General features: G+C 43.1%; 1 protein-coding gene across 1 annotated transcript in view; it reads left to right on the forward strand.

The window, feature by feature from the left end:
- The window catches only part of LOC126249201 (uncharacterized), a 608,431-nt gene that overhangs the window by 489,644 nt on the left and 106,058 nt on the right, over positions 1-12,729 (forward strand). Inside the window, exon 9 of the mRNA XM_049950854.1 lies at positions 2,953-3,051. Within this exon, the coding sequence (XP_049806811.1) occupies positions 2,953-3,051 (99 nt within the window). The remainder of the gene's footprint in view (positions 1-2,952; positions 3,052-12,729) is intronic.

A 12,729-nucleotide genomic window follows, 5' to 3' on the forward strand; every position in this document is an offset into this window, starting at 1 on the left:
TCTTTCTCACAACGACACTAAACAGATATTAAGCAAGGGGTACTTACTCTTCAGCGGCGTCTTCCTATTGTGCTGCTGTGGTTGGGCAGCGCTGGACGATCTTGGCTGGCGCTTCATGCTGTGTGACGCTGCAGCTGAGGCTGCAGAGATCCTGGGCCAGCGCTATATCACCGATGTGTTCAGATGCTGCGCTCCTATCGGCTACTGCCAATTTCAAGCATCTCTTGTGGCATATTTGCGAACTACACCAGTTGCTTGATCCTCTGGATCGGAGGCAGACGTCTCTTGTGAGGTGGAAAACTGACTGTGAATTTAAAAAATAGCAAGTAGTTATAACAACAGCGTAAGTCTGCATGACCCGCAGAATGCGTCTTGATACCATTCTGCTGCATAGCCATTATCTGATGGAACGTATTCCTCTTCTTCTTCAGGCACTCGTCTAATGTAACTCTTTTCCATTCTGTATGTAGGAGGCTATGGGCGCAGTCGTCGGCTGTATGCTTACAGGCAACATGGCTGTTGAACTACTCCTGGTCAGACACCAGCAGCTCTTCGATAGAACACATTCCGCGCAGCACCGGGGATGGCAAACGAGTGATGATGGGATGAGAGGATGGGGTAACGGAGGGGGAAGTGGGTGGGGATAGCAGTTGACGCTCTTCAGTCGTATATATTACACATACGAATATGCTTCCACTGAAGCGAATTAGCATCAGATGCCCATATGTTCCATTTTAGAAGAGTGAATGTTTCATATGGAATATGTCGGCAGTTTGCTGATGTATATGAGCATGTATCGGTTGCAATATACGTCCTAGTTCCATCCCTCTGCATTGCCACAATCTGCTGAACCGAATTCTTCTGCTTATTTCTCCTACACTCTTACATTATCATAATTGTCCATCCCCCATGTAGTGAACTGTGGCTACAGACCACCCTCGAATGCGTACATATGCTAAAACTATTGAAAGCCACTCTACCCTTCACATTCATCTCGTTGATCAAACATATCACGATGCTTCCACAATGACAGCTAAGCATAAACTGAACCTCTCCCACCAATTCTGGTCACGTGAGCAGAGAAAAAACATTCCTACCCAAATTTGAAATTCACGCCAGTTTCTGGGGACGGGGTGGGGTGTGACGTCAGCACAACCCTGGGAAAAGAAATTCCCCCCATTTTTGACATTCTCGTCATTTTCTAAATTTCCCACCAAAATTCGAAATTTCCTCCAATGCCTGGTGGGGGAGGGGAAAGGGATCCATGTGGTGTCTGGGGAAAAACCATGTCGTCATCCGCGAATTAATTTGCATATCAATTTGACATCAAAATTGTCCTAGGAGCCCCTTACCCCACTACTGACGCCCAGCTTCGAATTTTCCGCAGTTGTTTATTGACACTTTGTAATGTCAAAGTGTCTCGTGTAATTTATGATCTTAAGTTAAGATAATATTTACCGCCATTTTTTGGGTAGGATAACTTTGCTGCTGGCACTTCATTATGATCCTTTCATTATAGTGTACATCCTTCGAATGACAGAACTCACGCAATGGGACAGAGAGAGAAGTGGGTGGGGAGGGGTTGGAGGATGGGGGGACTTGTTCCGCCATTTTAAAGTCATCATGTTGGCCTAGATCAGCGGAAGTGTGGTGTGACCTTGAAAGTGATCTCGGAAGTGGATGGGTGACATTCGTTTTCCTGCCATTTTTATGTCGTACAATTGGCCTACAGGTATGAGCATCGGAAGGGGGTATCCTCATCTTGACAAGTGATATGTAGCAGGTTACGTAGCGACCTTGAAATTACGAAACGCATTTGTTCTAAAAGCGTTGTTACTGAGCTTGACTTAGACCGTTATCTGGGCTCGTACATGCCCCTTTCCACAATTCGCAAATGAAACTATTTTGTTGTTGTCTTTTTATGCGTTTTGTCTTTCGCAAACAGATGAATTCATCGAACTTATCAAACACAGTTTGTGGTTTTTGTGCTACATGTTTATTCAGTATGTATGTCGGAAGAAGTTGAAACACTCCAGCGTTCACTATATGCGTTCAGAAAGCTGCATAAAGTAAATGCAAGTACGTAAGTAAAAGATGCATGGACTCTCGATTGGAGATAGCTGAGGTATGCAAGTATCCCTTACTGCACTATATAAGGAGAGACGACTTAACGCTGCCACGTGACACAAATTTATTATATATATATATATATATATATATATATATATATATATATATAAGATTCCTAGAATTTGTTAAAACAAAAACAAAAAATCATGTTACTTATATAATTGTCATTTTCGCAGCTGTGCGACTGTTGAACATAGGAAGCATGTTTTGATCGTCTTCGGTGTAGCAGATATTCCAGTAATATAATCTCGCGAGTACAAAGTATTCCACCAAGTAACAGAGAAGTTGTTTGGAAGGAGAGAAGGCATCGAGTTGGATTTCGAGACCCATGGTGGGTAATTGACGACCGTGAGATCTTGACGAAGCCTATTGAAAATGTACGTTACCGGTCGTTCGTCTGTTTTGTGTGCGCCGACTGGATACTGCTATGCTTTTCAAACAAGTCCTTGTCGTTAACCACAAATCTACTAAACGAGTCTACCATTTCCAGGTAGCAGCATACGTGATTTTCTTAAGGACGTCAGCCGGCCGCGGTGGTCTAGCGGTTCTGGCGCTGCAGTCCGGAACCGCGGGACTGCTACGGTCGCAGGTTCGAATCCTGCCTCGGGCATGGGTGTGTGTGATGTCCTTAGGTTAGTTAGGTTTAAGTAGTTCTAAGTTCTAGGGGACTTATGACCTAAGATGTTGAGTCCCATAGTGCTCAGAGCCATTTGAACTTAAGGACGTCACATCTGAATACAAGCAGTTGTTTGAATTTTGTAGAAGAGCGAAATGAGTTATTACATGGACATTTGTCAAGATAAATTGTCTGCACTATTACAGGCCGTGGGAGATTCACCTTCCAGAAGCAGCAGCAGTAGAGATGAACTTTCGCCCGATGTCATCTTAGTCGCAGAAATTCCGACGGGACGTAATGTACGGGTGAGTTATAGAGATGGGCAAAACTGTTCTTTTCAGAGATTGGATCAGAACTGTTCACTCCCTGAAATGAATTAGCTGTTTTTCATGACTCACCACTCATTTACAAAAGAAAATAAATGAAAGGCACATTGCCCTTTAAACTTGGTTTATTCCAGTACTATACCTGTATTTTGATCTTATTTGATCCTATTTTGAAGTAACATAGATAATGAGTAAGAATTTTGTATTGTTTATTGAAATTTCCACGATATGACAAAGTTTTTGATTATTGATTTATTTTGCACTAGCGTGGTTTTTTGGGTGATCGGAAAATGTTGTAACTTGAGATTTACATTAACAATATATTTGGCTATAATGTATTAAAATTTCATTAACCTCATACAAATACATCGCAAGCCATATATTTTTCCTTTCGAAGACGCCTAAAATCGCAAAATCCGTACCAGAATAAGAAAAAAAAATATAAATTTGACTGTAAAACGAAAGTGCTGCATATAGCCTTACGCAGAATAAAACAAGGAAAATATTGGTGTATCACATTTTGCGATACGTTTATCGGTTCGCTCGTAATTAAAGCGTAAATTCGAGTGTCCATAATAAAAATCCTATAGTAAGAGTAGTCATCAGGAACCTAATCTAATCAGTTTAAACAAATAAAAATAAAATAAAAACAATTGATGTATACATAACATAATAATGTAATATACATAGCGCTATTACTATGAAGAACAATATCCAGTGGGGACAAACTCCGATGCAGAGGCGCTGAGTCGAGCAGGTCGAGCCGCGAGCTGTATTACTGCGTGAGCTGAGACCGCAGAGACCAGAGTGACACCAGAGTCGCTTTGCTCGACGCTCTGGCTAGAGTCGAGACGGTGGGGTGAGCGTTGAGCGGGCGAGTTCCGAGGGTGGGGGGAGCTCACCCGCTCCGAGACAAATCGTCCGCTCCCTTGCGAGCAGGTTTTTGCAAGTAGTTCCTATGTTATCCGCTAGGTGGCTCTCTGTCCTGTTGCTGGCATCAACTGCCCAGAGGGCAGGACGTGCGACTGAAACGATCGCCGACAGAGTGCGATGCGAAGTTAAGCTGCGCCAGACACTGCACAGTGCACACTGCAGACGACGCACAGAGACGGCCCGGCATATGTGAAACACAAAATCCAATGGGGCACTGCACAATGCAGGCAGCCAAGGTAGAAGCAGGGCAGAGGCCGGCGCTGGCTGTGTTGTGTGGCGTGCACTGTGCTCTGACCAGCAGAGGCGCTGCTGATATGCTCCGTCTCTCTCTCTCTCTCTCTCTCTCTCTCTCTCTCTCTCTCTCTCTCTGCCTGGGAAACGTTTGGAGCTACCGTTCTTTTTTTCTGAATCACTGATTGTTCACTCCTTTGAAAGATTGAACTCTATGAATTAGTTCAAGAGCGGATCCCCCAGCTCTAGTGAGTTACTCTGAATGGGATCACTGCAAGTGCTATTGTGTGTAAACAAATCGTGTACATATGCATTTAGCTGTTACGATTCTAACTTCTATGGAAAATTTTCCCTTTCCCAGTAGTTACCATCCACATTTGGCATAACTTGATATTTAACTTACAAGCACGGGGAAGATATGTCATCGGTCTGCGGACTCTTTTAGTAAAAGTTTAATGCAAGGATCCATACAACAAAGGAAATCGAAGATGCTAACTATCAAATGACGGGCGTACAATAAATAATGCAAACATTTTTTTGAAAGCAGATTGGTTTTATTCAGGATTCCAATACACCATATTAACAGCTGAATACAAGCAGTTGTTTGAATTTTGTAGAAGAGCGAAATGAGTCATTAAATGGACATTTGTCACGATAAATTGTCTGCACTATTACAGGCCGTGGGAGATTCACCTTCCAGGAGCAGCAGCAGTAGCGGTGAACTTTCGCCCGATGTCATCTTAGTCGCAGAAATTCCGACGGGACGTAATGTACAGGTGTTACTTCTATAACTGTCAATTTCGCAGCTGTGCGACTGTTGAACGTAGGAACCACGTTTTGATCTTCTTCGGTGAAGCAGATATTCCAATAATATAATCTCGCGAGTAAAAAGTATTCCACCAAGTAACAGAGAAGTTGTTCCCTACTCTTTTGGCTACAAAAACCTGTTTTTAAACGTGATCTCCGTCCAATGCGACGACCTTACATTACTGGGTGGGCCTACATGTCCATGTCGTTACCACTCTACGGGTAGACGTCGGAGCCAATATCTTGCTGCATCAATAATCTCCCATTATCCACGTGCTGTCTCCCGTGGACTGCAGCCTTCATTGGGCCAAACAGGTCGAAGTCGGAAAGTGCGAGATACGTACTGTAGGGTTGATGAGGAAGAACAGTCCAATGAAGTTTTGTGAGCTCCTCTCGCGTGGGCAGACTTGTGTGAGGCCCTGCGTTCTCGTGGAGAAGAAGTTCGTTTGCATTTTTGTGGCGACGGACACAATGAAGTCGTTTCTTTAGTTTCTTACGGTAGCGCAACACACTTCAGTGTTGATCTTTACACCGTGAGCGAAGACATCAAACAGAATAACCCCTTCAGAGTCCTAGAAGACCGAGAAGTCCGTCGCCATGACTTTATCGGCTAAGGGTGCGGCTTTGAACTTTTGCTTCGGAGGAGATATGGTATGGCACCGTTCCATGGATTGCCATTTTCTTCCCGGTTCGAAGAGATGAAACCATGTTTCATTGCCTGTGACGATATTCGACAAAAAATTGATACGATCGCCTCATAACGCGCGAGGAATTCCGTACAGATGGCCCTTCGTGGCTCTTCATATTCTTCTGCTAGGTGCCGAGGAACGCAGCGGGCACGCATCACCTCGAATGAGAGTGTCCGCACGTTCCAACATTGCCGCAGTCACAGCTGTGTGCAGCCGGCCGGCACACGGTAGATCGGAGAGCTTTGCGCGATCTTATTGTGACGATGGCAGAAGCCTCGCACAACCACTCACCATCCTTTCTTCACTGCCATGTCTGCGTACAGATTCTACAAGCGCCTATGAATATCTGCGATGGTCTAGTTAGTGCGAACACTCAGTAACTTTTCTCTGTTTGGTACGCACTTCGTTGCAGACACCATTTTCAATGCTTCCTATAGAGTCGCTACTTATGGGAACTTCATGGAACCATTGGGGATGAAGCGGCAATTTCCCATGATGTTCCACAACAAATTCCGAATTTTTTTAAAACTGAAATTGACCGAAAAAAAGGGTCGCGTTATTTATTGAACAACGCGTCGTATTTTTCTGAAATTAATGTCAATTGGTCACATTGCACATGTGACAACCTTCCAAAATCTGATTTCATCGAAGGCTTGTTTTGGGTTCGACTAGAGAATTGATATGACTTGTCTTTTAAGGTTTTTGTTATTTATTTATTTTTACTTTTGGCCTGAATGCTAAAGAGCTACGAGAGGTGGTTCGCCAGTATAAAAGGAGTTGAAATAGTGTGTTGACAGTATAGGAACAAACCAATTGGGAACATTTCAACTCTTCGAAAGCTGCACAATTCGACTGTTGGTGATGTGAATGCGAAGTGGAAACGCGAAGGAACGACCACAGCTAATCCAAGACCGCACAGACTTCTTGACCTCTTGTATTGACTGACAGAGACCGTCGAGCATTGGCGGGGGGACTGGGGGTGGAGGTTGTAAAAAATCGCGTCAAATATAGGGAAGAAAAGTGCTCTTAGCAGCCCAACTAGAACAATGACTATACGAAGGGAGTTACAAAATTTGGGGTTCAGTGCTCGAAGAACTCCTCATAAGCCACACATTTCATTAGTCTATGCTAAGCGACGCTTGAGCTGGTGCAAAGCGATGCACCTGGAGAGTGGGATATGACTGTGGAAAAAGAATGGCTTGGAATGATGAACGGCGCTATACCCTGGGCAAGCTGTTGGTAGGATTTGGGCTTGAGGAAATTCCCTTGATAATGTTACCTGCCATGTGTAGTGCCAGCAGTGAAGTTCGGAGGACGTGTTTAAGACATGAGGTTGTTTTCCATTGTGTGGTTGTGGTCCCCTTATTGCACTTAAGAAAAAGCTAAACATATAAGGATATATATACACGTTTTACAGCCTCGTGAACTGCAGTAGACAAATAGTCCGAAGAAAATGGTTTTTTGTATCTGCGAGACAATGCGCCCAATCATAAATCAGGATCTGTGACGCAGTCGTTTGCGGTCAACAACATTTCTGAAATGGATTGGCCTGCCCAGAGTCTCGACATGAGACCAATGGATCACCTTTGCGATGAGTTTGAACGTCGACTTTGCTCCAGAGCTCAGCGTCCAACAGCACTACCATTACATGTGACAAGATGGCCGTCGTATCAGTTGTGTCTTGACATCGGCACTGTGTTGAAATGTGTTTTCGTGTCGCAAGTGTCTTTATTGGCAGATGGTGCCTCCACACGCAAGTAGTGGAAGTGTCACTTATCCACGTGCGCGTTTTGTGAGGTGTAAATAGGCATGGCGAGTGTTTGAAGTTTCAGTGCGATGGGTCGCCGCCAGTGTGGAGGAATCGTCCCCCTCCGTTCGGTGGGGAGTGCGAGTCAGTGTTTGTACTAGACAGCTGAGGAGAGGCACGCGGAAGACAGCTCTGACTAGATTACATTCCCAAGAGTCAGTAAACGACCTTGATGAAACTTTAAGGTGTGTAAAGGGGACAAAATAATGCAATAGGTATTTTTTTGTTTGTGTCCAATATCATTTTTGAGGGATAAATTACATCCCGAAAGATAATTTTGGGTTATAAGTTTGGAGAGAATATCTTCGAAACGATGATATGCAAAAAAATTGTTTCTCATATGAAAATTGATATGTAATTAACGTTCTTGAAAATTTTATAGTCGAATTTTGTGATGATATTAAATTTTGCAAAATACGGCACCACCATTAATTAATTTTGACAAATGAAAACTTTTGTTAGAACATAAAATTTCAAGTTACATCCATCCGTGTGTAATAAAACCGGTTTCTAAAATACCATTTTCGGAAAATAAGGTTTACACATTGTTCTGTGAGAGTATTTTGAGAATACCTAATTGAAATGTGTAAACATTCATTATATGAATGAATCATATAGAGCAGAGGCCGTCGAACATTTTTGTTTAAGGAGCAATACTGATATTGGGGCTGGGATATCGGGTCACATATGTATCGATGTTTTTATTAGTTGGTAACCCACATATTTTTTATGAGCCCCCAGTAGAGTAGCTATAGAAAGGTTGTAATATGTTGGCCGGCAGCCCCCAAGTACTGATCATTAAAATCGGCACCATTCGATACACTTCGTGACAATTGTTCTCTGTTTCAAATTGCTGCCACATTCAGCGACCTAAAATTGTGATACTGTAATTGCCTGACAAAGTTTTGTTGTGTTATCTGTGTGTGCATGTCATTTATTGATTAATAACAGTAATTGCATTTCTATTTTACACGTTAACGCCAGCGCTGCCTAACGTTTTTCTCGCCGTCATGCGGCGCAGGTTTTCATACTTTACTTCATCTGGCAGCGCTGCTTTTTGCGTTTCCCGTCGTGGAGCAGCGGTCGTATTCAAACGCTCGAGGCTATTATTTTAGTATATTGATGTTTACTAAATTAATCATAAGTTATGTGATATCTTACCTTTTTAGAGAGATCTCTCGCTGGAAGATCAGACAAAATAATCGTATTCACCGCTATTCGTTGCACCTAGCTGATAGGTAAGACGTTACACACTTGTGCTTTCCTGGTAGCATTTTTGAGAGGCTACCTGTAGCGCCGCCACCCATCGCAACTTCATGCAACTATAGGGGCTGAAATTGGATTTTTCCGGGATGTCCCACAACAAATTCCGCATTTTTTCAAACGAAATTGAACAAAAAAGAGTGATGCGTTACTTATTGAACGCGCCCTATATTTTTCTGAAAGTAATGTCAATTGATTACCTTACACAAGTGACAACCTTCCAAAAGCTGATATAGACTTTCATCGAAGGCTTGTTTTGAATTCAATCAAAGGATTGATACGATTTGTCTTCGAAGTTTTTTTTAATTAATTATTTTGACATGGGGCATGAAGGTCATGAGCTATTTTTCAGTCTTTGGAAATGCGACAACTACGTTTCAATTCCGCTGGTCGCAGAGATAAAACATCAACATTTTTTTTTCGTATCTTTTACTATCCCCTTTTTCTGCCAGCAATAACCCTTTTCGAGACTGAAACTATTACATCAGTCTACACTATCCGAACACTACAATGTAAAGTGGAGAGAGGTGGACCACCAGTATAAAAGGAGTTGACAGTACAGAAGTAGTAACAGCAGAGTGGGTCGGTGAGGAGAGTTCTCGTCATTGGATGTCAACTTAGCAACAAACCCATTCGCGAACATTTCACCCCTTCAGAAACCGCCCCTCTCGACTGTTGGTGATGTGATTGTGAAGTAAAAAAGCGAAGGAGCAACCATAGCTAATCCAAGACCGCACAGACCTCATGTACTGACCGACAGAGATCATCGAACCGCGGCGGGGAGGGTGGGGATTGTAAAAAAATCGCGTGAATACTACGGAAGAAGACACTCGTGGGTTCCAAAGTGCTCTTAGCAGTCCAACTAGAACAATGAATGTGTGTGAAGTGTTAGAAAATCTGGGATTCAGTGGTCCAACAGCTCCTGCCAAGCCACACGTTTCATTAGTCTATGCTAAGCGACGCTTGAGCTGGTCTAAAGCGACGCACCTGGACAGTGGAAACGAGTGATTTGGAGTGATGAACGGAAAGGTTCTGTCGGAAAGGTTTCGTTTTGGGGAATGCCCTGGATAACATTACCTGTGCGGGCTTTCAAAATAATAATGAAATGATGGTGTGGCCATCAACTACGTACCCTCCGACTCAGAGATGAAATATTGAAAGTTGTGGCTGGTTTCGTTGTCTAGGGGCTGGGATACGTAGCTGCTGCATTACAAGCCAAGTACTGCTGAGTCTACAGTATACAATATGAATATACACATGAATCGAATGGTCGAAGGTTTCTATCACTCGGCAATTGCGAATTTTTAACGTAATATAGACATTTATAAATGAAAGACTGCAATTAAATATATTCTGCAGGTACTATTTTAACGACTTTAAATGATGAGAACGATAGCAGAAGTACCTTTAAGAATGCCGTTTATTAGTGTAAAACTCTTATTAGTGTCGATGGCGCCCGGTCTCCGGCGGCAGGTGAGGCCTCGCTTCCCGACATTGGGGAGCTCGTCCGGTCCCAGGTGAGTGCGGCGCTGCACAGCAAAGACACGCTAGACGTAATCGTGCAATCCATCACGGATTCTGTGACGGCCGCGGTCATGGACAAACTGCAAGAGTCTGTCGGGCGCAACAGCACCGAAATCCAGTCTCTTAAAAAGTCCCTGGCCGCACAAGAGAAAAAAGCCGCCGACCTAGAAGCTAAACTGTCTGCGGCCACCGATGAAATCGAGCAGTATCAGCGAAGGAACAGCTTGCGCTTGTTCGGGGTAGCTGAAAACGATCGCGAAAACACCGACGACCTGGTCATTAGCCTCGTGCGTGAAAAACTTGGCGTGCGCATCGACGTGACCGATATTGACAGAAGCCACCGTGTTGGGCGCAGGATACCAGGTGTCATGAAACCCAGGCCCATAATAATTAAATTTGTGTCATATCGGAAAAGAGCTGAAGTGTTTGCTCAGAAAAGAAAACTCGCCAAGAGTGGGGTTACCCTGAGGGAAGATCTGACGCGCGAAAGACTAAAAATTTTGAACACTGCGATCACACAGTTCGGCCTTCAAAATGTATGGACCCAGGATGGCAGGATCGTAGTCAAGATGGAAGGAGGGAGGAAAACGGTGACGAACATGTCCGAACTGAAAGACTGAGCGAAATCTCGCGAGACACGAAGTCTCATATTGTACTCTGTCTAATATAAGTTAATTAGTATTCTTTCTTTTCATTTTTTTACGTAAATATTGCTTCGTTAATTCTATAAGTACCATAAGTACTCTACTTAAAATCAGTCAATTGTTTCACATAGATATTGCTTCTTTATTTGTGTATCATAAGTGCTCATGTATATTCATATTGTCAGTCAAACGGGAATTAACATTCACCATTAACAGGAATCTCCTTAAAACCGCCTTTCTATATCTGTTATTTTCATCCTCGTCACTACCACTACTACTACTATTATCTTTTTCGTAAGCACCACTGCCACTTTCCATCTTTCTTTTCGCTCCCTTCTCCGATACCTCCAGCTTGTCTTTCACCTTTAGCCCACAGACGCTTGAGTCAGTCACGACCTTGGACACACCTGAAAATATGTCTTCCCCCGCGAAATCCAGCTTTTGTCCCTCTTCCGGCCAGCAGGTAAACGGAGCGCGCTCGGTCCTACAGGCGGCCACAATGGGACTGACCGGTTCCGGCGGCGGGCTCTTTGTGGCCCACGCGAACGCTCAGTCGCTATAGTCTGTCTGTAAACTCAAGAGCGACCAGCGCTTTTGGTGGGGGAAGTGGCCTTTCCCGGAAGAAAGCTGCCACCGGCCTACAGGGTACCCAAAATCTGTTGCCCGTTATCGTTCTAGCGGTGTAGATCGGCGTGCAGTGATATGTCATTTCTGTTAGTGGGATCTTAGTTGTCAGTGTCAGTGAGATAACTTTGTATACTTACTGATGTACTTCGATATCCGGAAGTGACGGATAATCGTCCAGCATTGCAAGAAAATGTGCAGAATACGTAGAAGTGGAGGTATTTGGGGAGTAACGAGCGTTCGATCGTCTCTAATGTTACTACAGCGTGTATTAAAGAGGAGGCCCAAAAAGAACTCTTGGTTAATATTATCAGTCCCAATCAAAGGGCTGCAATCTATGCAAACGTCAGCCTCTCCCAATAGGACACATAAGTAAGGAACGGAAAAATAAGCCGCATGGTTTACTGGAATCGCCGCGAAGGAAAATTAATAATTTTGGGAGGATACCCATCGTTATAGACAGTTTAAAAATCACGTAAAACCTTTTATGCTTATGGAACACTAAATCTCTATCTCGGTCACTATTCGCCTGATTATAATATATATTGCTTAAAACATGTGCGCAATAGCTATTCTAAACACAGCTGAAATTTCCTTCGAAACATGTACAGCGATTTTGGACTTCTAAGCAAAAAGCTTGACATTCGAGGTGCGTTCACATATTCATTTTTATTTTTTGGTAAGAACTTTGTTAATTTACAGCAATGTTATCCTCTTCAAAATATTCCTTAATACCTACTATACATTTATGCCAGTGCTTTTCCCAATTCCCGAAGCAGTTTAGGAGCTGTTTCTTCGGGATAGTTCATAGGTCTCTTAATCCATGCTTGCAAAATCGCTGTCCTTCAAGGCCTGCTTTTAAATGTTTATACCACTTGTCTGCCCTTGGTTTACTCATAACAGCCTCACCAAAAGCAATATTTAGCATTTCTAAAAATTTCATACACGTTATTCCACTCTTATAACGAAATTTAACACAGATTCTCTAATTTATTTTTATACAAAACAAATAATCGTTGATGCTACCAAAACACACACAACCTTTCTGACAGTTGACAACACAGTAAATACCCAAAATGCATAACATAGTACACATACTTTTGAGGCATGTTTACAAAGACAGTGACAAAAAAGA

Source organism: Schistocerca nitens, chromosome 3, assembly GCF_023898315.1.
Source record: "Schistocerca nitens isolate TAMUIC-IGC-003100 chromosome 3, iqSchNite1.1, whole genome shotgun sequence".
In the NCBI taxonomy this organism is placed as follows: Eukaryota; Metazoa; Arthropoda; class Insecta; order Orthoptera; family Acrididae; genus Schistocerca; species Schistocerca nitens.